The 24660-nt window shown below is 39.5% G+C and overlaps 2 protein-coding genes across 3 annotated transcripts in view; both read left to right on the top strand.

Annotated features, from left to right (window-relative positions):
* The first annotated feature begins 11 nt into the window (after positions 1 to 11).
* LOC129766394 (uncharacterized) lies at positions 12 to 1082 on the top strand. The gene is made up of 2 exons (XM_055766919.1): positions 12 to 184; positions 244 to 1082. The coding sequence occupies exons 1-2, from the start codon at positions 72 to 74 to the stop codon at positions 536 to 538; spliced, it is 408 nt and encodes a 135-aa protein (XP_055622894.1). The 5' UTR covers positions 12 to 71; the 3' UTR covers positions 539 to 1082.
* Positions 1083 to 6604: 5522 nt separating this feature from the next.
* LOC129766374 (uncharacterized) overlaps positions 6605 to 24660 on the top strand; it is a 115677-nt gene continuing 97621 nt past the window's right edge. The window contains exon 1 of one of the 2 annotated variants that reach the window (XM_055766901.1): positions 6605 to 7840. The gene's annotated coding sequence lies outside the window, so the exon portion shown is untranslated. The remainder of the gene's footprint in view (positions 7841 to 24660) is intronic. The other variant, XM_055766905.1, reaches the window with a different exon arrangement.

Genomic DNA, 24660 nt, shown 5'->3' on the forward strand with positions numbered 1-24660 from the left:
TCCAATAGGTATGCTTTCTACCGAGTGACTCAGAGTTTAAGTGAATAAAGTTTGTTTTTCAACCCTTCACAATGAAGAAAAAATTGTGCGAATCACTTCACGGCACGGATGTGGATGCAAGGAGGCAAGCATTATGGACCCACTGGCCCAAATTTGAGTTTTTCAAATCTTCCGGTTCAAATTTGTAAGTCACTTTTTACATATTCAACAAATGATGAATTAAAACGAAATTTGTTTCTACAGGCAAAACGTACACATGAACATACCAGAGATACAAAGAGAAATAGCAAATACTGAGTATGAAGAAGAGGATCGGGATCTGTTCGATATCATCCCATACATATCGTACATTGCAGTGATCGTTCCCTCCAGTATAGAAGATAACAACATTGCTAACACATCGAACCGAATTGCACAAGTGGAGGAAAAAGATGTGCACAAAACCCGGCAGGATCTAATGAAAAAGGGCTCAGAAAGAAGCAAAAAGAATTCAAGAGGAAGACAAATTGAGATGCAAAAGAACAAAAACTTCAAATGAAAGAACGGATAAGTCTCTGGAAGAGGTTTTGCTTGCATTAGCGAAAGAAGATGTGCCAGAAATGCCATTCTTGAAAAGTTATGGACCATCTTCAATAAATATGAATATAGAAGAACAAGCTAGAGTCAAGTTGACTGTAGCTAAGGTATTATTTTCAGCGTTTAGCGTTTGTTTGTTTTTTTTTATATAGATTAATACATTCATTCATTAACGTTTGCATTAAAAAAATGGACAAAAATTGCCGATCTTTCATGAGTTTACCTTCACACGTACTGACGAAACTACTCAACATCAATCATAGTAACCCATAAGTCAGCACAAAAAAAATTGACAGCTCTATCAGTCGAACACTAACCGTGATGGTGGTGAACAGTGAAGCTACTCCGTCAGAAGTGTGCGCATTCAAAGAACGGTACCCCGCCGCGTCGGAAACGGACATCGTGCGGCACTTTGTGGACGCCGGATACACCCGTTCCGGCATCTACAACATCTTGAAAAATGGCCCGGTTCCGGACGGCCGACGACGACGACGCGAAGAAGCGAGCGACAAGAAGCTCCAAAGGATGATGGAGGGGAAGATCGAGGGAAAAGTGGCTGCATCACTGCGTGCGCTTGGTCGGGAGGTCGGTGCAACCGACCAAACAGTGAAAAAGTACTTGGCAAACATGGACATACATGTCAGCAAGCGGAAATCCCGTCCACTGGTCTCGGAGCTGCAGGTAATGACGCAGCTGCAACGGCTGAATAAGATGGTCAAGTCGATTTCCCGGCGAATCGCGACGTGGCGGTCGTGATGGACGACGCGACCTATCTCACCCTGGATGGCAACGACTGGCAGGGCACTTCGCATTTTATTTTCCCCACGAAGAAAGCGAAGTTTATTTCACACACCAAGTTCCCCAAGAAGGTGCTGCTGTGGCAGACAATCAGTGATAAGGGGATGTCAAAGCCGCTCTTCTTTAGCTCCAGACTGGCCGTGAACGGAGAAATTTATAGTACGAAATGCCTGCCGGAAGTTGCGTCGTTCATCAAGATATACCACACGAAGACGCGGTGTTCTGGCCAGATCTGGCGTCGGCCCACTACTCGAAGCGATCGTTAGAAGAGACGAGCGGTTGAATATCGATGTGGTACCCAAGTCGGCGAAACCGCCCAACGTCCGCCAGCTGCGTCCCACTGAGAATTTCTGCGCAAATCTGAAGCGTAAGATCTACTTCGATAATGTTGTCGCGAAAACTGAGAAGGAATTGATAAATAAAACGAAGAAAGAACTCAAAAACACGCTTACGCGCATGTTTTCGTCCACCATGGCGAAGCCTTAGTTCTTTTTATCACCATCCGTAAAAAGTTCATTTTTTTAATGCAAACGTTATGCAGAAAGATGAAAACATTGTTTGATGAGCGGACAATGATTAAACGAATTATAATTGATGAAATAAAAAGGTGACTTCAGTGCCAGTGCCAGCTGTAATTACTAAACTTTGATCTAGAATTTGACAAATTTTATGATAAAATTTCCAAACCATATTCTTTTTCGTTAAGTTGCTTCTTTATCTGAATATACTTTCGTAGTAGAGAACAAATTAGTTACATCCAAGAACGTTTGATTGTTCGTTTGTTTTTCACGGTTCCATTCACTCAATACAACTGTGCAACTTAATTCGTTCCGTTTCCACAAGATGACTTATAGTGCTATAAATAGTCGACGGTGACAGATAATTTTGCTGAGTCTTGGAATGTCGACATCTGTCAACCAAATATTGTTTACAAGTCATTGAGTTTTGTACATTTAGTTCCATTTTTACTGCGATGAAAATGTCGAGCACCACTTGCGGGAAGTTTTGTTTTTCTGTTTCCATTGGAAGAAAAGTGCTTATGAGGCGACTCGGATAGATTTTGTAGGGACGATTTTTAAGAGTGGCGATTTTGGAGTTAAATTCAAAAAGTGTCCGGATTCGTTGATCCATTTAAAGCGAGATATTGCATAAAAACGTCCAGATTATGCGACCAGACACGGGTCGATAATATCCCATCATGACAACGCTCGTACTCAGGTTGCTGTCCATGTTAAAAGCTATTTGAAAAACAGTGGGTGGGAAATTCTGGTTCACCCGCTCTACAGCCCAGACCTTGCTCCTTCCGACTACGATTTGTTTCAATGAATGCAGAACGCATTGAGTGGAATACCCTTTTATCCAGAACAGGGTATCAAAAATTGGCTGGATTCGTTCTTGGCTTGAACGAAGTGGCTAGCGATGTTTTAATTCATTTTATTGTATAAATGAATGTGTTTATCATGAAAAAAGGGGGTCTTCGTAGCCACTTGGTTACGCGTTCGCTTACCAAGCGATCGATCGTGAGTTCAAACTCAGGGCCCTCAATTGACCATTTTTGTGCTGTTATAGAATAACGACATCCACGCAACCATCATCAGCGATGGAGATGTATCCACGGTGGAACAAAGATCGATTCATACATACAACTGCTCTGCTCTGCAAGAAACATCGGGCTGCTGTTCTATAAATAACCCAACAATGATCGATTTCAACTGTCTCCGCTGTCCGGTCTGCTGAACAATGGAAGAACAGATAGAATACCCTTACGCCTAAATGGCTACTACTGTGTAATTTACCATAATGTAATGGAATAGAAAACTTAACGCCTAAATGGCTACTACTAACTACTGTGTAATTTACAATTTATAGAAACATAAACATATGTACATGTACACGATTAAACCCGGCTCTGTTACAGCTAAATGTTAATGAGCCTAATAAATAAATGAGATAAAAAAAAAGAAATCATGAAAAAAAGACGGGTGGGTAATGTCGGGGACATAACCGGAGTGACGTAGGACTATACAAAGGGGACGGCTTTTGTTAAATATATATTTTAAATATATTGTTTTATTTTCTTCTCCTACGTGAATACCTACCTATCTACCTGAAAAATGGATTAGTTTACTGTTTACTCTTTATGAATATGTTGATGGTTCTGAAAAGAATCTTTGGTGTTGTGTTTTTGTTATCACTCGATATTCCCATCTTGTTCGGTTAAACCTTCCTGTTTAGCTATTGCGTTTGCCACTCGCCACAGCTTTCACAGTTGGAAAATTTCTTCCCATCCAGCTTGTGACATGTTGTTCAGTAAAATACATTTAATGCGACGTGCCGGAGAAACACTTTGCCACTCACTGAAACTAATTGTTGCCTTGATGAGCGCCGAACCGAAGCTGCTCTGTTCTTGATGCGGGTTTTCTGATTGTCGTGAGCAGCTTTGCAAGCCAACTCGAGCACTCCGACGGCCGAAACTCTTTAATCGCTGTTAGGTATACTGGTGCTCCGGCACCAATCCGTTCGGCTTAGTTACCCTTGCGGAGCAATCAGTGAATGCAACCAACAGGGAACTGGAGACCTGCACGGTTCGAGTGAGACTTTGCCTTTCCCTTAACTTGTCCTCCTTTGTTACGTCCACGATGTCGATGCCGTACAACCACACGGGTTTACGGTTTGAAAGAAAATAAGATATTTTTTTGGGGTCCGCGTGTTTTATACTCTAGCGGTACACACTCACAGGATAGAGACAAATCGGCAGACTCAGCCAGAGGGGCGAGTCCAACGAGCCGAACGAATGAGCGTTAAAAGGGAGCGATGGCAAAAAAATACTTTCATTACGATTTGTTCGCTCGTTGGATTCACATGCAGGCTAAAAAGGGTCCTTTTCAGGATCACAAAATTATCTCCAATCTAAAGAGTTTATTGTTTTGTTATCACTCGATATCCCCATCTTGTTCGGCTAAACTTTCTGTTTAGCGATTGCGTTTGCCACTCGCCACAGCTTTCACAGTTGGAAAATTTCTTCCCATCCTGCTTTGTGATATGTTGTACAGTAAATTACATTCAATGCGACGTGCCGAAGCGCCACTCAGTGTCGCATTGGAGGCGATTTTAACCTGTAATTGAACATTTGCGATGACAGTGGTACAGGGTCGACTTTCAATGCGGGGTCATAATTTGGATCTCTATGTTTACAAAAATGTCCAACTAAATAAGTCGCATTACATGTCCGTCCAATTAGCTAAATGTCGAACTAATTGTAAATTACTGTACTTTCAATCTGGAAACAATTTAAGAATTGGTGAAAATTGAATAATCAGGAAAGTCCCCAACTATCAATAAGATCAGAACAACTGACAAATTCACATACTCATCAGATCCTGGCAAACAAATTATGAAAAAATCAATTTGTGTTTTATTATTATTTTGGATAATATTTTAGAAAGCATTGAACTGTATTTCATAAACTTTTTTTTGGAAGGTTTAATGGCCCTGAAAAGCGCCTTGTTTTATGGAATGGTTCCAATTTAGAAAACTCAGTACTCTTGGTTTTGAAAAAAACCATCTTGAACGCCCTCGATGCCGCCTTGTTCTGGATTTGCCACCAAAGCAGTTTGTATAAAGAACAAACTTTTTTCTTCTGCTACCTGATGCCGTTTTGCGATTGCGTTCGCCACTCGCCACTCGCTGCTACTGCCTGTTGTTGTCTTGATGTCCACCGAACCGAATGTGTTCTGTTCCGAATGCGGGTTTTCTTATCGTCGCGAGCAGCTTTGCCAGCTAACTCGATCACTTCGGCGGCCGAAACTATATAACGCCGGCTAGGTAGACTGGTGCACTGGTACTAACGCGCTCGACCTAGCAACCCTTGCGGGGAACTCCAGATCAACACGGTTCGAGCGGGATTTTGCCTTTCCCTTCACTTTTCCTCCTTTACCATGTCCAGACATGGCTGCTTGGGTTGGTTTGTTGATGTGTTGTGATACGAACCGATGTGGTGTACGGTTTGAATGAGAATGATCGTTACGGAAGGAAGGAAGGTCTTGAATTATAGAGACTTTAAACTTTTGCAGTTCATTCGTCTCTAGCCTTGAGAAAGGCCCTTTGAAAACTCTACTCTATTCTACTCCAGCGCTATCACCTCCGCCCTCTTGCCTTGAGAAAGGCACTCGATCCCTCGCCGTCCAGCCCGTCCAGCAACGATGTTGTCCAGTCGGTGTCCACACAAAGAATGATCGTTACGGCAGCGGAGCGGGGATTTTTAAGCTGACTGGCTGGCTCGAGAATTACGCATGTGTGAGACTGCGACCAATGTTTCGTTCATTTTTTTCTTTTTCCTTTCCAATCGTGCTTCATTCTATTTCGCTGCTGCTCTGGTTGCCCGTTTTGGTCGGTACGATTTGTGGAGCACAAAATGGACCAATCAAAAATGGGCACATAGTACATTTTGACAATGCTTGATATTTCACAATTATTCAATAATTTATCTCAAGAAAAATGAAATGTTATTCGTTATGATAGATGCGTAGATATATTTCCTATCAATTGATGCAAAAACCTTTGTGATCTATTGAGAAATGCTCGAGTTATAAGCGTTCCAAATCTTGCATTTTTTCCTACTTGTTCAGTGCCTAGATTTCCATTTCACCCCCTATATCTTCCGGTTAGACGTAGTCCTACGTCAAAACGGAACGAATTATGTTGCACACCCTATATTATGATATAACACTTTTCATGGCTTACTTGTCCCGTTTTTATTCCTGAACTTTTTGGTCAGCTTAGCCATCTCAGAAGACGTCTGGGTCTCCACTGTGTCCTTCTGCTCCTTCAATCCGCTCGTTGTCTTCGTCCTTCCAATTTCCAATGTTCAATCTTCTCTACTCTCTAGATGTCATCCCACCAATCAAGGTTTCTTCGTCATCAGGTATATTCAATTCTAAAGGTTACTCATATTCAAGTATTCAGTATAGAACCCTACTGTCAGCGACTTGTGGACGATCAATGATTCAATAAGCTTTGAGCATTTCCACACGTTTGTCGCACTTATAAACAGGGAAATGTACTGCATGATTTTTTATATCATGAAATAAAAGTGTTTATTTTTTTATATAAAATCAATTTTTATTGAATGAAAATATTAAGCAATTAATCGGTTACACCGAGATGATTAATTAAAACATTGAACATACAGCCAAATATTCAATTTGCAGAACCGGACATCACTAACAACTGAATTGAAGGAGCCTCGAAAACCCTAACTCGATAATACGACTTACAGGCTCAGACTGAGCTTATCATGAGCATAAAGTAGGAAACTTTTTTGTTCGCTCAAAAACACGAGAGAAAAGATCTCCTAAACTCCACTGATAAGAGCTGACCAAAGCTTCAGAAGTGCTCTCGCGCTGAGTCATCTCGGGCTCTCTGGAGGACAGCGACCGCTCCGCTCTCACGCCTGCTCCAAAAGCGCACTTCAAAGCTACTGTTGGCGCAACGCTCGCTGCTGCCACCACCGACGGTAGGACCATCTCGATGGGGCGCTCCGAAGGTTGCCATCGTCGCAGCTGCTCCAAAATGTCAGTTGATCGTTGAAGACCGTCGGGTTCGGAAGTGTTTTTGCGGTGAATGGTATTCAAAAGTCTTCTTCTGTGGCGTTCAAAGTGAACGGAGAAAACCAAAAAAAAAAACCGCGCGCGCGCAAACGGATTTTTGGAAAGTGTGCACCCTGAGCCGCGGGTGAGCCACGGAATTCCTCGGACTCTCGGCAGCCCTGTGCAGGCGGCTTGCCGTTGCGTGTGTGTACGATCAGCTCCTTCCCCCAAGCCAGCTGATGCTGCGCAGGCAGCAGTGGATGTGGTGTCTCGACCGCTGCTGTGTGGAGGAGAAAGACCAGTGAAATCGTGGAGATTTTTCTTGTATCTTATCGTTTCCCATGCGCGTGATTCAGTGATTTCTCGAGGGAAAGGTGAAAATTTTATTTTTGCACGGCTTCGGTTGCATTGAGTGGAAGTGATTTTAACAGATTATGATGTGATATTGTGGTTCCGGAAGTGCTGAAAGCAGTGATAACACATACGTTCAAAGTGAAGCTCCAGAACATCTTGAACCGGTACACACTCTCTCTCCAAGGGGAAGCGAAAAAACGGAAAATAAGGCAAAAGCGAGAGTCTTTCGAGCGGCAAAAGAAAGAAAAAATATTAAGTCGGGAATAATTGCAAGGTTTTGGTCGGGTGCAGCCCAGCGTGACCAAACGTTCGCGGCGCAACGCGATCTCGGTCGAGGAACAAAAATACTACATTCGGGTTGGGGTTAAGCGCAACCAAAGGCAGTTGAGTGAGAATCGTGTAGAACTTGCTGAGTGGTTGACTTATAGGCAAGCAAAAAAAAGGGATCGGTCCCCAACGTGAGCGCAGAAAAGGCAAGGCCAGATCAGCACTAGGCAGCACTCCAGATTGGAAAGGGAAAAAAGGTAAGTCGAGGTTTGAGTGTCAATAGGTGCCGAAAATGGAGTCATCTGAATTCAGTTCCTTTATGGGTGCCATCCCATCAAAAGCAGATGGTGAAAGGCACTGATAAGCCACGAGAGAGACGGCCAGAAAGTGAGACGTTTCTTGGGATAGTTTAAAGTTAAACTGAGGTGATTGATCCTCTGACTATTAGCATGCAGATGTGAATCACGGACTCACATATTGGTGGTAATTTTCTAGCGTTACAATTGTGAATAAATGGGGCATATATTCAGTTAGAAACCAAAAAAATTGAAGCTATTCATTTTATCAAATGGCCACCTATTTGTGGTTGAAAAACTGGTTATTAGCGAACCAACTCATTATTTTGACTTGTGAATAATGTAAAATTATAATTATGAATTCATCACAACTAGGAAATTTGTCAAATGAGTCCGCGAGAATCTTGCTTAAATTCCTTTTTTTTCGATCGTTGAATATACATTTCAAAATTCCCAGTTTATTAGAAATCCGTGCAAAAAATAAGTTAAGATCACGAAGCTCTTCTTTTCTATCCTGTCGTGAGCTGATAGTCATACGCGTAGCATCTTAATTGAAGGGCGGGAATAAGTTGTTACAATTTTTTTTGAAATTTTTTGTGCGGTAGGCATCTAGCTTACCTTGCATGTGTCCATCAGCATCTGAGTTTTCTACACCTGAAGCAATAGTCCAAGCGATCTATCTGTCTTTTTTCCAAGACAATCTTTAGATATCTTTAATCTGATACTGGAAGAATAGTTCGGGATATATTGCCGTGTTCGAGAGCAACTGCAGCAAGAATCCAGATCTTAAAACGGAGATTATTATCCATTTTGCATTTACCTCAGATACTTTTACCTGATACATGTTTTTCGTTGTCCTTAATATCTACAGATAACTATACTTATTTCTATCTTCTACTCATTAAGCTACCTGCGCAAAAACATGTTAACTTTATAAAAATCATAACTCAAAAACTAAAAAATCGCCTCTCTGATTTTTGGACATGTTATGTGAAAAAAAACTCAGCTTTAAAAAAAATATAGCGCCCTTGGTTTCGGAACCATGTATGCTGTAAATAATAAAAACAATGAATAATTACGAAATAATCACGGTTAACTTTTAAAAATCATAACGTAAAAACAAAAATTAACGCGTCTCTGGTTTCGAGATATTTTATGTAAAAAATTCTCAGCATTCCAAAAAAAAAACACATGAAAAAATATAGCGCCTTTGGTCCCGAGACCATGAAAACTATAAAATAAACCAATACAATCAATAATAACGAAACCAAAATTCGAATTTTGCGCCACTGCGGTATTTTTTAAAAAAAGATCAGCTATTTGGCTTTAATTTGATATGTCGACCATCTTAATCGGCTCAGTAGTTCAAAAGTTAAGATTTTTTTGAAAAAAGGCATTTTTTGAAAAAAGTGGAAAAATTTGATTTTTCGGACCACCCTGGAATTGGTCACCCTAACAAAAAAAATTATAGGAGGTTGTGTCCAAGATACGACCACATTGTTGACGTAGAACTACGCTGTTATTCTATATAAGTCGCTTATTCATACCTTCGGATATTATTCTATAATGTTGTGAAATTTTAGAAACAACTGCTTAGTAGAATAATCTCTGAAATGGTTTTTTCATTGTAGAATTTGTTGACAATAATTGATTGATGATTCATTCTTGCCCTCGCAAAACAATACACTAGCTGATGATTTTTTTTTTGGCCTTTTTCGCAATTGACATAGACTCGGCTAGACTCGATTATATACATGTTGCACCAGCATCATTATTCCACATCTCATAACTACATCAATATATCTTTGGCACCACATGGAAACAACAACAATGACAACACTTGCAAGTATCAAATATTATTTAGTATTGCCTTAAAGGAATCGCACCTATAGGCATCGTTCGTACAACGTAAACCAAGCGCCAAACAAGCGTTCGCCATAGCATGCATACAGAGCCATACATTGGTGGCTTGAAACTACTAGTAATATAAAACATTTTGCATCATTTTGCGCTATTCTCAAAAGAAACGCTTCTGTTAATATTACTGGCCTCGAAAAAAGTTGTATTTCTTTCTCATGCTCGAGAGAAGCGCAGCTATCACCCTTAGTGGAGGAAGTTTTGCTACTGGCAAGCGAAACCACATACAAAATTCCAGAACGGCATTTACTTTCTCGGTGACTAAACAAGCGAAATAAACTTTTTTTTTGTTAATAACAACCTCGAAAACAGTAGCAATGCTTCATAGCGCTAATGCAATCCTAGCTGAAGGCACTTTTGCGATTGGCACGCGAACCCAAATAACATATAACATTCCAGTAAGACATTCAAGATGCTTGGTATTCCCCAAATATTTTTTTGACGCACAACCTTATGATGACGGAAAACAAACAATGTTAACTGCTTGGAAAAAGACTGAATTATGCCACACAGCTTGTACTCTGCTGTAACATCCATCGATGCGAATTCGCTGATGAGCTTGTCAAGAGCGACCGCCTTCACCACCAGCGAGGGGAGCTGGATTTTGGTTGCTGCCTGGGTAAAGGCGTTTACATTTTCGACCGACGCGCCGAAATCGCCTACTTCGCTGTTGTGCGATGCGGTGTCACACTCGCGAAGGCTCGGTTCAGTGCGAGAGTTTTTCACTGCACCAATATCGCGTGCGTCATTGGATGACGCTTGCCTCGAAATATTATTGCCCCTGGCAATGCGTTCGTTTTTTGCAGAGCTCGAGCCTGCCTTCCTCTTCTTCTTGCTCATCATACACTACGCGAAGCGTCCAATTTATGACGCGGAAAGAAAAACACACGATACGAATAACGCGTAAAACGAACAGAAAAACCAAACGACGATATCCAAGTTGGATTACCACTGGTGGGGTCCAATCTTAGATCAAAGCGTAGCGAAAGCAAAGTGAACTGGATTGCTCAACAGTCCGATGCCGAATGAAAGTTTGCCTCAGCGAGATCCACTGTTTATACTCTAGGCAAGTATTCCCCTTCATTCTTCTACTTTTCCTTTATTCATGGGAACTTTGAATCCTACGATTTCCCCTCCGTTGGTCGTCGATAAGTTGCTCGTTATTGACAGGTCTGTTCGGGAAAGCACACAAATGGACAGAACAAATGTATGGGAAAATGGAAACGCCTCAAGTTTTCATGAATTTTAACCATTTACAAACCAGGGGATTCTAATGTATAGCATATTAAACCAATCTTACGGAATTTCCGATTCGTTTAGTATGTGAATCGCCAAAATCCGTTCGCGGCAAAAATAGTTATTAACGTTAACTTTATTTCATAAAAACGTGACCTGTTTTCTGATTTGGCACCCTTAATGAAAGACGTAGTTCTACGTCAAAAAAAAAAATAAAAAAAATACAAGTCTAATGGTTTGCGACACAAACCAAAATTTCCACTTTCCACGAAAATCTGAGATCCACAATATCGGTTTGGCATGGAATGGCTGTACAGGCAAACCTTTTTTGTGCGGGGTATAGGGACCACACAAAACAATCGCATAAAAAATCGTGCAAAACTTCACCGGCAGCTTTCACAAATTGTGTTCAGTTTACAGTTAGAAAAAAATTTTTTTTATTCGGTGGATAGGCCCCGCATAAAAAAAGTTTCCCCTAAGAAAATACCTCAAATCCACGCCATTCTCCGTTCAATTTCCTTTTGTTTCCCTGCTTTGCGATGCGACACTTTGCATTTTCGGTTGCGCGTGACTGTTTTGTGCTTTTAGTTGCATGTCGAAACGTGTTACTGTTAGAAATCATGTTATGCAAAAACTTAGAGCATTTGATGAGAGGAGGGGAATGATTTCAGAAGTGGATAATTGAGACGCAAATATACTTTTTTCGCACTGAAATGCATATAAACCATCGAAACAAACTAAATGGACGATAACTTCTTCAAATATGCTTCTTTTCATACACCGCACAAAAAAAATCGCACAAAAAAACCGCACAAAAACAGGTTTTACTGTATGTATATCACAATTTCCAACAAGTCATCCATACATCGGAATATGGGCACTTTTGCAGGGAAAATGTTTTTCTAACAACAACTTTTCATGTTTTCTTTGATGAAATTACAACAATTTTCTAATATTCTTCAAAGTCTAGATAGCGATATAGTGTATTCGACAAAGTTTTAGATCTCATTAAAAGTCAAACTTTTGTCGAGAATCAATTATATTTTTCATTGTTTCTGGAATATATGGCAATTTAGTATGGGGACTCCTGAAAAACTCCTCGTATCATTTTTGTGTGTAAATTCTCGCATTTGACATTTGAAAATAGAAAAAAGTTTGCTGATTATGTCATTCGCGATAATTTACACACTAAAATGTTGTGAGTTCAACATTAACAGTAAGTTTTCAAAGAAAACATGAAAAAGTTGCTGTTAGGAATTTTTTTCCCTGTAGCAGTGCTTTTCTTCTGATGTATGGGTAACTTGCTGGTAATTATATGGACTATTCATATTCAATTTTATAAATTATTGTTCAGAATTTGAAGAAAATATTTTGACAAAAAACAGCTTTAATTTTCGAAATAATTTTGTTTTCTTCGAAATTCGTCTTTTTTAATTTGTTTGATATTTTTGTTTGAAAACGAATTTCCTTCATTTCATTCTTTAAACAACATTTGGTAGGTGTATTTTCAAAAAAAAAGTTGAAAAAAACTCAAATTTTCAAAAGAAATCTCAATTAAAAGCTATTAAAACTACAAATATTGAAAAAAAATATTTTGAAAATTAGAATCCATTTTTCTCAAAAATGTGGAATTTCTGTACCGGGGTGTAAGTTCAAAGTTTCGAAAACGAGAGAGTGACGCTAGAGTGCAAGGTTTCGCACGTTAAAACCGGCTGAATGGAGCGGTATAATAATCACTTCATCCGAAAGATAAAATGTCAACGAGTTATATGATTGTCACTTATTAGTCCAAAAAATAATTTCAATAGCTTAAAAATTGCTTGCTTTCAAGCTATTGAAATCATCATTGCTCATTGATGATGATTGGTGATCGCAATGTGTTCCCGAACACGGATGCAAAATCTAGGCACTAGGCAAAATTGCCTAGTAATGAGCTGAATCAGCTCATTACAGTTCTCACCTACTCACCTACATTAGAGTTCAGAACCACAAAAATGATGATGTTTGTTTAAAGGGTGTGTCACATCAAATTGCATCACGGAAAAAACGCTGTAGAAATTCGCCCAGTAGACCGATCCTTTTGAAAATTTTAGACAGTAAAATAAAAACTATTAAACAACTTTTGGCATTTTCTTTTTATTCATACTTCGAGCCCAAGCCCGTATGCTCGCACCTTCCTCTTTACTCCGTCCATAAGGTTCTGTACAACGTCAGGTTGTAGTTTTTTTGAACAGAAATCCATTTTCTCTTGAAGTCCGCCTCCGATTTGACAACTTTTGGGTTCTTCCGGAGGGCCTGCTTCATAATCGCCCAATATTTCTCTATTGGGCGAAGCTCCGGCGCGTTGGGCGGGATCATTTCCTTTGGCATGAAGGTGACCCCGTTGGCTTCGTACCACTCCAACACGTCCTTTGAATAGTGGCACGAAGCGAGATCCGGCCAGAAGATGGTCGGGCCCTCGTGCTGCTTCAATAGTGGTAGTAAGCGCTTCTGTAGGCACTCCTTAAGGTAAACCTGCCCGTTTACCGTGCCGGTCATCACGAAGGGGGCGCTCCGCTTTCCGCAAGAGCAGATCGCTTGCCACACCATGTACTTTTTGGCAAACTTGGATAGTTTCTGCTTGCGAATCTCCTCCGGAACGCTGAATTTGTCCTCTGCGGAGAAGAACAACAGGCCCGGCAGCTGACGAAAGTCCGCTTTGACGTAGGTTTCGTCGTCCATTACCAGGCAATGCGGCTTCGTCAGCATTTCGGTGTACAGCTTCCGGGCTCGCGTCTTCCCCACCATGTTTTGCCTTTCGTCGCGGTTAGGAGCCTTCTGAACCTTGTATGTACGCAGGCCCTCCCGCTGCTTGGTCCGCTGGACGAATGAACTTGACAAATTCAGCTTATTGGCGACATCCCGGACCGAACTTCTCGGATCACGTCTAAACTGCTTAACTACGCGATTGTGATCTTTTTCACTGACGGAGCATCTATTTTTGCTGTTCTTCACCTTCCGATCGATGGTTGGGTTCTCGAAGTATCGTTTTAGTACTCTGCTGACCGTGGATTAGACGATTCCCAGCATCTTACCGATGTCCCGATGTGACAACTCTAGATTCTCGAAATGAGTGCACAGGATTAATTCACGACGCTCTTTTCCGTTCGACGACATTTTTCCAAATTTACGAAAAATTGACAGTGAAGCATGGCCAACGTGATCTATACACTCTTATCTGATTATAAGCGAAAGCTGAAGATATTATTCCTAAAAACTAAATTTCTACAGCGTTTTTTCCGTGATGCAATTTGATGTGACACACCCTTTATTCTACGCACTGAAAAGCAAGATTCGATCGTGATTATTCATTTTATTTCTACAGGGTGGGCTATTTAAAGTGGAAGCATCTGGCAACCCCATAACTTTTGACAGAGATGTCAGATTAACAAATGTCATACCGCGTTGGAAGCGTCATTTCAGTACAATTTTAACCATGGAACAATACACACCTAAACAACGCGCTGAAATTGTTCAGCTGTACATTCAAAATAACTTCTCAATTGTGTTAACTAAACTTGCGTGGAAAAATAAAAATAAAGTTAAAACATCGCCTGGAGACAACACTATACGTCGATTATATGCCAAATTTATATCGTCTGGTAGTGTTGGTAATGCCAGTCATCTGTCCAGACAACGACCAAGACGTTTCGACGAGAATATTGATGCCGTTCGAGCCACGGTAACCGAGAATGGGGAGCGTTATCGGACAATGATAACCGATTTTTTATTGCCATTTGTTCGTGAAAATGAATTGGACAATTACTGGTTCCAACAGGACGGCGCTACATGCCATACAGCGGCTGCCACGACCAAATTATTGCGCGAAATGTTCCCCGGAAGATTAATATCGAAAAACGGCGATTATGACTGGCCACCGAGATCACCTGATTTGACGCCTCCTGACTTTTTTTTATGGGGATATTTAAAATCCAAGGTATACACTGGTAAGCCAAGGACCCTGGCTGCGCTGAAAGACAATATCCGACAAGAAATTGCTGCCATATCGGCCGAAACATTGGGCAAAGTGATGGAAAATGCCGAAAAAAGGGCACATTTTGCGGTCAAGGCCAGAGGCGGTCATTTACGAGATATCATAATCAAAAAGTAGTTAGAACAAATCTCCTTGGACCAAAATAAATGAATTTCAAAAAAAAAATTTTAAAATTCCACTTCTTTACTTTGCTATTGCAAAAACAAATCCTTCCACTTTAAATGGCCCACCCTGTATTCAGAATCATTTCAACCATTAAAAGTCTTCAGTATATGGTAAGAAAGTTAGGGCTTTGTATATTTACGATGATTTCAACACGCGATTGGACCACAATCATTGATAATCTTCGAAAATTTTGAGTTTGATAATGAATACAGGTTATGAATACTGTGGATAATGGTGATGAAACCGATAACATATTAAGTTGCATTATATCGTTGATAATGTAAGGGCCGATACAAGAAGGATTTGCAGTATTTTTAGCGCAACACATGCTACTCATCGTTTATCTAGTTGAAAAAAATTTAAGTTACAACTAATATACCAAGCCATTTTTAAAAATATACATACCACATGGTAAAATGGCGATTTTCTAACCTTTTTAGCGTAGAAACAATACGTGAAACCGGGAAATTTGAAGATAAGTTCTGATTTTTCTAAACTTATCTAACTTATCTATTTGAACGACCAAAAACAAAACATCATCATTTTACTCGCTGCGCCATCTGGTTTTAAATCTAACGTAAATTCGTCAATAGCATCAGTTTCTGTTCTTCTGCTTTCGCATGGAACAATCTTGAAAAATTGACACAACACGATAAAAACGAAATGAATTTTATGCAAGGTTATATAGACTTTATTTCGTTTTCACCGTGAAGTGGCGCCCTCAGTTTCTATTCTGCACATGGAGGGATCATGAAAAATCTCGTGTTATTCTCACGAAAACAAAAATTAATCATGTATCAAACATCTTCAGTTGCTTTTACAAGGCCATACAAATTCCATCGGTTCGTTTCGGGACCACCAACAAGTTCGAAAGAGTTGAATTGTATGTTAATAACAATTCCATACTTATACTCATAAAACCACACACTAACAAGAAAAACTTTCAGCAATCTTTCAAAATATTCATTCATTTAGAATTGATTCAGATGCAATTCCAAATAAATGATTACCGAGCCAACGGTAGTCCTACGTTTACCTTGCGGTTATATCACAGATATAACCCACTTCTTGTTTTTTTTTAATTTCGAACAAAATATACATAGTAAATACAATTACCCACAAGCCATTCATACATCGGATGAAGCTCATTGTTATAGCGAAAGAGTTTTCTCAGCAACAACTTTCGCATGTTTTCTTTTAAAAATTTATACTGAAGTTTAACTCGTAACATTTTTTATGTGTAAACCAGTGCGATTAATATGTTCCGCAATTTTTTATATTTAGAAAGATGTGGAGGCGATCTGGCGTGGTGGTAACATCCATACCTCTCACGCAGAGATCACGAGTTCAATTCTCACTCCCGACATTCTTCCAAAAATGGAAGTAAAAGTGACGAACCAGCCGAAATGTGTTGAAAATCACTATAATAGAGAAAAAAAATATATATATAGAAAGATGTCAAGGGCATATCGAGGGGGGTCTTCATAGCCACATTGGTTACGAGGATAGAATTTCTAAGCTGTGTGAAAGATGGTGTAAGATTGTAGAACGAAACAAGAATGTAGAATGAAATTTTAAAAAAAATATAAGTCTGCCTATAACAATAATGATTTTGTTTCCCCAAAAATCGGCCCGAATTTTTGGGACAACCCAATATGAGCCATCCTGATTTCTTCCTGATTATTATTTTCATTCTTCCTGATTTTTGAAAATTATAGTTGGCAACCCTGGTCTCCGCTGTCCGGTCTGCTGAACAATGGAGAATAGAAAGAATACTCTTACGCATAAATGGTTACTACTGTGTCATTTACCATAATGTAATGAAACAGAAAAACATATTCTTACGCCTATATGGCTACTACTGTGTAGTTGGCAATTTAGAGAAATCATAAAAATATGTACAATTTACAGGATTAACACCCGCCTCTGTTACAGCTAAATTGCTAATGAGCCTAAATAAATAAACAAATGGGAAAAAGGACATGTCAAACGCGAAAATTTACGCACAAAAATGTTACGAGTAAAACATATTTTTTTCAGGAATCTCCATACAAAAGTGCCATACATTTCGGAAACAGTAACAGATAAAAAGCTGGCGTCCTGGAAAAAAGTTCATATTTTAATTAGACCTAAAGCTTTGTCGATCGCAATCTTAACTTTGAACAAAATTAGGATTAGTTGCATTTTTGACGTAGGACTACGTCTTTCATTTCTATACCGGGGTGTAAAATCAAAGTTTCGAAAACGAAAGCGTTACGCCGGAGATCGAGATTTTGAGTGTTAATAGCTCCTAAACAACTGAACGAAATGGTATGATAAACACTTCATTCGAAAGATAAAATGTCAAAAAAAATCCATGACATGATCCAAAAACATGTTTCAATAGTCTTAAATTTGCTTTCAAAATAGGCTATTGAATTCACCAATCGGTATATAAGCGAGCGCCGCTCGGAAATCCACTCAGTTCTAATTGAACAGCGATTGGAGCATGTTGTCGCTGTTGTGGTGAAGCTCTTCATTTATCATGAAAGCGCGGATGAACGGTGTCACCAAGAGCCTGTTTGTGCACCTTAGGCCAGAAGGGAATCCATCAGGAGGAGAGTGATGCTACAAACGGTTCCCCGGGAAGATCTCGAAGCAGCCGCTACACACACACACATACACGCACGGAATTCTTTCCGTTTGGATCGAGAAAGATCCGGGAAATAATCTGCCAGTTCCTCTAGGAATTTAAAAATACATTCATGTGAAAGAGTTTATTTGAATGTTTTCTATCCATGTAACACTGTGACCAAATATGTTTCAATCAAATGCTATTAACAGATGGTTATCGAGTTAGCATTAACCACTGGTGGGCTTCCAGTATCGAGGAAAATGTGGAAATATCTAATCGTTACTGAAAATAATCTGCCAGTTCCTCTGGGAATTTAAAATTACATTCATATGAAAGAGTTTATTTTAATGTTTTCTATCCATGTAACACTGTGACCAAATACATTAGGTTTTGTGATTTTTCAATCAATCGCAATCAACAGGATAGCTTCTGAAGATTATTCTTCCCCATCAGTAGGATATTTCCGTATCCAATATTGGATGCATAAAACCTTGTGCCTCCAACGTAACGCTCTCGTTTTCGAAGTTCTCCAAATATTCATTCATTCAGAATGAATTCAGATTCAACTTCATACAAATGATCTCTAAATCAACGATAGTCCTACGTCACCCTTGCGGTTATACCATAGATATAACCCACTTCCTGTTTTTTCAAAAAAAAACACTAGAAAGTTGTTTTTTTTTTATCCCATTTATTTATTTAAGGCTCATTAGCATTTTAGATGTAACAGAGCCGAATTTTAATCGTGTACATGTCACATGGTTATCTTATCTATAATTAGCACATTACACAGTTGTCATTCGCCAGTATTCCTTCTATACCATTACATATGGTACATTCACACAGTAGCCATTTAGGCGTAAGAGTATTCTTTCTGTTCTTCCATTATCCAGTTGCACCACCGGACAGCGGAGACAGTTGATTGATCATTGTTGAGTTATTTATAGAACAGCAACCCGATGTGTCTTGCAGAGCAGAGCAGTTGTATGGATGAATCGATCTTATTTCGACCGTGGATCGATCTCCATCGCTGATGATTGTTGCGTGGACGTAGTTATTCTGTAACAACACAAAGATGGTCAATGAGGGCCCTGAGTTTTGAACTCACGATCGATCGCTTACTAAGCGAACGCGCAACCAATGTGGCTCGGAGACCCCCCTAGAAAGATGTTGTTGAAAAAAACTATCTGCAAAAGTGCCTATCTTCCAATGTATGCATAACTTATTGGAAGAACTAATCATAGATTTTTTTTGAGAATTTAAAAAAAAATATGTTTTTGAGAAAAATAAAATAAAATTTAATTAAAGAAAAGATATTTTTTATTTAAACAATTTTCTATATTTTATCATTTTACCAGAATTTTGTAGTGTTTGAGTTATCAAATTTGAAAAAAAAACTTTGTTTTTTTTCGAAAAGTATTCTATTTTTTTAATATTTCAAGTATAAAAAGTTGCTTAAATGACCAATGTTTTTACACAAAAAAGACGGGTGGGTAATATCGGGGACATAACCGGAGTGACGTAGGACTATACAAAGGGGACAGCTTTTGTTAAATATATATTTTAAATATATTGTTTTATTTTCTTATCTACCTGAACAATGGATTAGTTTACTGTTTACTCTTTATGAACATGTTGATGGTTCTAAAAAGAACCTTTGGTGTTGTGTTTTTGTTATCACTCGATATTCCCATCTTGTTCGGTTAAACCTTCCTGTTTAGCTATTGCGTTTGCCACTCGCTACAGCTTTCACAGTTGGAAAATTTCTTCCCATCCAGCTTGTGACATGTTGTTCAGTAAATTACATTTAATGCGACGTGCCGGAGAAACACTCAGTGTCGCATTGGAGGCGATTTTAACCTGTAATTGAACATTTGCGATGACAGTGGTACAGTGTCGACTTTCAATGTGGAGTCATAATTTGGACCCCGAACTCTATGGTCACAAAAATGTCGCATTACAGGTCCATCCAATTATCCAACTGTCGAGCTAAATATAAATTACTGTACTTTCAATCTAGAAGCAATTTAAGAATTGGTGAAAATTGAATAATCGGGAAAATCCCCAATCTTCAATAAGTTCAGCACAACTGCCAAATTCTCATACTCATCATATCCTGGCAAACAAATTATGAAAAAATCAATTTGTGTTTTATTATTATTTTGGATATTATTTTAGAAAGCATTGAACTGTATTTCGTAAACTCTTTTTTGAAAGGTTTAATGGCCCTGAAAAGCGCCGTGGTTTATGGTGGCTGCTTTTGCCACCAAAGCAGTCTGTATAGACAAACTTTTACCTTCTTATACCAGCTGTCGTTTTGCGATTGCGTTTGCCACTCACTGAAACTAATTGTTGCCTTGATGAGCGCCGAACCGAAGCTGCTCTGTTCTTGATGCGGGTTTTCTGATTGTCGTGAGCAGCTTTGCAAGCCAACTCGAGCACTCCGACGGCCGAAACTCTTTAATCGCTGTTAGGTATACTGGTGCTCCGGCACCAATCCGTTCGGCTTAGTTACCCTTGCGGAGCAATCAGTGAATGCGACCAACAGGGAACTGGAGACCTGCACGGTTCGAGTGAGACTTTGCCTTTCCCTTAACTTGTCCTCCTTTGTTACGTCCACGATGCCGATGCCGTACAACCACACGGGTTTACGGTTTGAAAGAAAATAAGATATTTTTTTGGGGTCCGCGTGTTTTATACTCTAGCGGTACACACTCACAGGATAGAGACAAATCGGCAGACTCAGCCAGAGGGGCGAGTCCAACGAGCCGAACGAATGAGCGTTAAAAGGGAGCGATGGCAAAAAAATACTTTCATTACGATTTGTTCGCTCGTTGGATTCACATGCAGGCTAAAAAGGGTCCTTTTCAGGATCACAAAATTATCTCCAATCTAAAGAGTTTATTGTTTTGTTATCACTCGATATCCCCATCTTGTTCGGCTAAACTTTCTGTTTAGCGATTGCGTTTGCCACTCGCCACAGCTTTCACAGTTGGAAAATTTCTTCCCATCCAGCTTTGTGACATGTTGTACAGTAAATTACATTCAATGCGACGTGCCGAAGCGCCACTCAGTGTCGCATTGGAGGCGATTTTAACCTGTAATTGAACATTTGCGATGACAGTGGTACAGGGTCGACTTTCAATGCGGGGTCATAATTTGGATCTCTATGTTTACAAAAATGTCCAACTAAATAAGTCGCATTACATGTCCGTCCAATTAGCTAAATGTCGAACTAATTGTAAATTACTGTACTTTCAATCTGGAAACAATTTAAGAATTGGTGAAAATTGAATAATCAGGAAAGTCCCCAACTATCAATAAGCTCAGAATAACTGCCAAATTCACATACTCATCATATCCTGGCAAACAAATTATGAAAAAATCAATTTGTGTTTTATTATTATTTTGGATATTGTTTTAGAAAGCATTGAACTGTATTTCCTAAACTCTTTTTTGGAAGGTTTAATGGCCCTGAAAAGCGCCTTGTTTTATGGAATGGTTCCAATTTAGAAAACTTAGTACTCGTGGTTTTGAAAAAAAACATTTCGAACGCCCTCGATGCCGCCTTGTTCTGGATTTGCCACCAAAGCAGTTTGTATAAAGAACAAACTTTTTTCTTCTGCTACCTGAAGCCGTTTTGCGATTGCGTTTGCCACTCGCCACTCGCTGCAACTGCCTGATGTCTTGAACCACCTTGATGTCTTGATGTCCACCGAACCGAATGTGTTCTGTTCCGAATGCGGGTTTTCTTATCGTCGCGAGCAGCTTTGCCAGCTAACTCGATCACTTCGGCGGCCGAAACTATATAACGCCGGCTAGGTGGACTGGTGCACTGGTACTAACGCGCTCGGCCTAGCTACCCTTGCGGGGAACTCCAGACCGACACGGTTCGAGCGGGTTTTGCCTTTTCCTTCACTTTTCCTCCTTTGCCATGTCCAGACATGGCTGCTTGGGTTGGTTTGTTGATGTGTTGTGATGCGAACTGATGTGGTGTACGGTTTGAATGAGAATGATCGTTACGGCAGCGGAGCGGGGATTTAAGCTGACTGGCTGACTCGAGAATTACGCATGTGTGAGACTGCGACCAGTGTTTCGTTCATTTTTTTCTTTTTCCTTTCCAATCGTGCTTCATTCTATTTCGCTGCTGCTCTGGTTGCCCGTTTTGGTCGGTACGATTTGAGGAGCACAAAATGGACCAATCAAAAATGGGCACATAGTGCATTTTGACAATGCTTGATATTTCACAATTATTGAATTATTTATCTCAAGAAAAATGAAATGTTATTCGTTATGATAGATGCGTAGATATATTTCCTATCAACTGATGCAAAAACCTTTGCGATCTATTGAGAAATGCTCGAGTTATAAGCGTTCCAAATCTTGCATTTTTTCATACTTGTACAGTGCCTAGATTTCCATTTCACCCCCTATATCTTCCGGTTAGACGTAGTCCTACGTCAAAACATTGCTCTGTAATCTGAGATTTTGCTGCCAATGGCCAGGCGAATTGGCCTGAAATTCTTCTATAGCGAATATTAGATATCCAGGATGAAGAAACATGGAATTAACAAGAGACTCAAAACCCTACTTTCTGCGTATTTTTCAAAAACACATAAGAATCAATCAATCCTAATTAACATTCTTCCTTTCCCCAGATACTTAAAATTTTGTTTGATCAAATTTAAATAATTGAGGTGTGGAGCTGATCTGGCGTGGAAGGAAGTTGAGGAAGTTGGTTATTCACAAAGTTTTTTTAACGCTCCGCTATCCACAATAAATGTTGGAAAGGTATAACTTAGAATTATCGAAGCAATTATAGCATACATATATGTCAAATGTCCGAATGTGTTAAATAAATTACAAACTTTATTAGCAAAAGATCTGCCGAAAAAATGTATTGCAAGTTATGAAGAAAAGTGAAATTTCCCAAAAAGTAACATGTGAGAATGATGCGTAAAACGGCAGTTTAATAGCATTCGCTTACAACTGGTGAACCTTTTTTTTTATTTTTTTGAGAATGTGGGACAGTTATGCCTTGAATATCACCATGGGATAATGGAGCTTGATGTTGGTTTTTAAACACTGGGAACAAACATTAAGTTTTTTTTGTGTTTTCCGACAAATTATGAATTATGAAATTATGAATTTTATGAAGAAAAGTAAAAATTATGAAATAGTAACATGAGACAACTATGCGTAGAACGGCAGATCTGTTCATACAATTTTTCGAAAATCTGACATTTTTTTCATTTTTCTTATCAAACAGACAGGAAAGTAATTTTTATCGTTTTTGACATATTTTTTTTCGCGAAAGCTTTCAACCACAAACATTAATTTCAAGGCTGGAAAAGGTCCGACAACAAGATCAATCAATGAAGAGTCCTGGGGTTGAACTCACGATAATTCCCTTAGTGAGCGGACACGCAACCACTTGGCTACGAATATTTCATGGCGATTTTGCCGAATATACACATTTACAAAAAAAAAAGTATTACGTATATATAATTGTTTATCGTCCCACTGATTTTGAAAGCATTGAACATTGAGAATACGGAATCAGAAAACCAGTTGTATCTCGGGATTGGTTAAAATTACAAAAAATATTTTTATATCAAAATGCAGATAATTTATCGCTCTTTTCAGAAAAAATACTTTAAAAAAAACTTATCACAATACAGTTTTGGTGATTTTTTGTACTTTTCTTTCTCTCCATCAAAGTCAACCTCAGCGGCCATTTCCACAATCTCTCATGTCTACAGCATCTCTTTGGCACTCTTCTTCTATTTCCACTTGAATATTTTTCGATTGGGCGGAGTTGGAGGCAATTGGGAAGATTAAGGTTTTTTCAGTGTAACCCCATTGTAACATTACCACTGAAGAACCTCTCGACCGTATTGGCAGCTTGCAAATCCGGCCAAAACTTCACCGGACCTTTGTGAGCCCTTATACATTGAAGGAGACGTCCAGAGCTGCAAATCCCTTGCCGAATCAAATACTTCCTGACATACAGGGTTTTCCAACTTTAAATTCCGAAAGTAAATTGAAATAAAACACACTTAGAATTCGAATTTCGATGAAACTATTATTTCAAATTAAAGTTTGGTTTATGCCATTATGTGTGAAATACAACATCATTCAAATGTCCACCTAGGGCTTCCTCGCACACCTTAATCCGGAACAGGTAATTTTCGATGACTTTTCGGCACATATGGGGCGGTATCTCGGTCAATCCTTCATGAATGTTGTCTTTCAAATGTTCAAGAGTTTGCGGAGAGTTGTCATAGACACGGTCTTTCGCATAACCCCACAAAAAAAAATGTCTAGCGGGTTCAAATCGCATGATCTGGACGGCCCATTGGCATCACCAAAACGCAAAATTATGCGTCCCTCAAATTTCGTTCGCAATATGGCCATGTTCGGTCGTGTTGTGTGGCACGTGGCACCGTCCTGCTGAAACCACATGTCATCCGTATCCATATCTTCAATTTGTGGCAAAACAAAATCGGTTAACATGCGGCCATAGCGCTCACCATTCACAGTTACCGTCTCGCCGTTCTCATTTTCAAAGAAATACGGCCCGATGACTCCACCAGACCATAATGCGCACCAAACAGTGACTTTTGGCGGATGCAATGGCCTCTCAACAATCACTTGTGGATTTTCTGAGCCCCATTTACGGAAATTTTGGGTGTTCACATAGCCACCGAGCTCGAAATGTGCCTCATCGCTGAAGAAAATTTGATGCGAAAATTCAGCATTTTGCTGCTGTTGTTCGTTCACCCAATCGACGTATGCCCGACGCATTCCATGGTC

The sequence above is a fragment of the Toxorhynchites rutilus genome, chromosome 1 (assembly GCF_029784135.1).
Source record: "Toxorhynchites rutilus septentrionalis strain SRP chromosome 1, ASM2978413v1, whole genome shotgun sequence".
NCBI classification, from domain to species: Eukaryota; Metazoa; Arthropoda; class Insecta; order Diptera; family Culicidae; genus Toxorhynchites; species Toxorhynchites rutilus.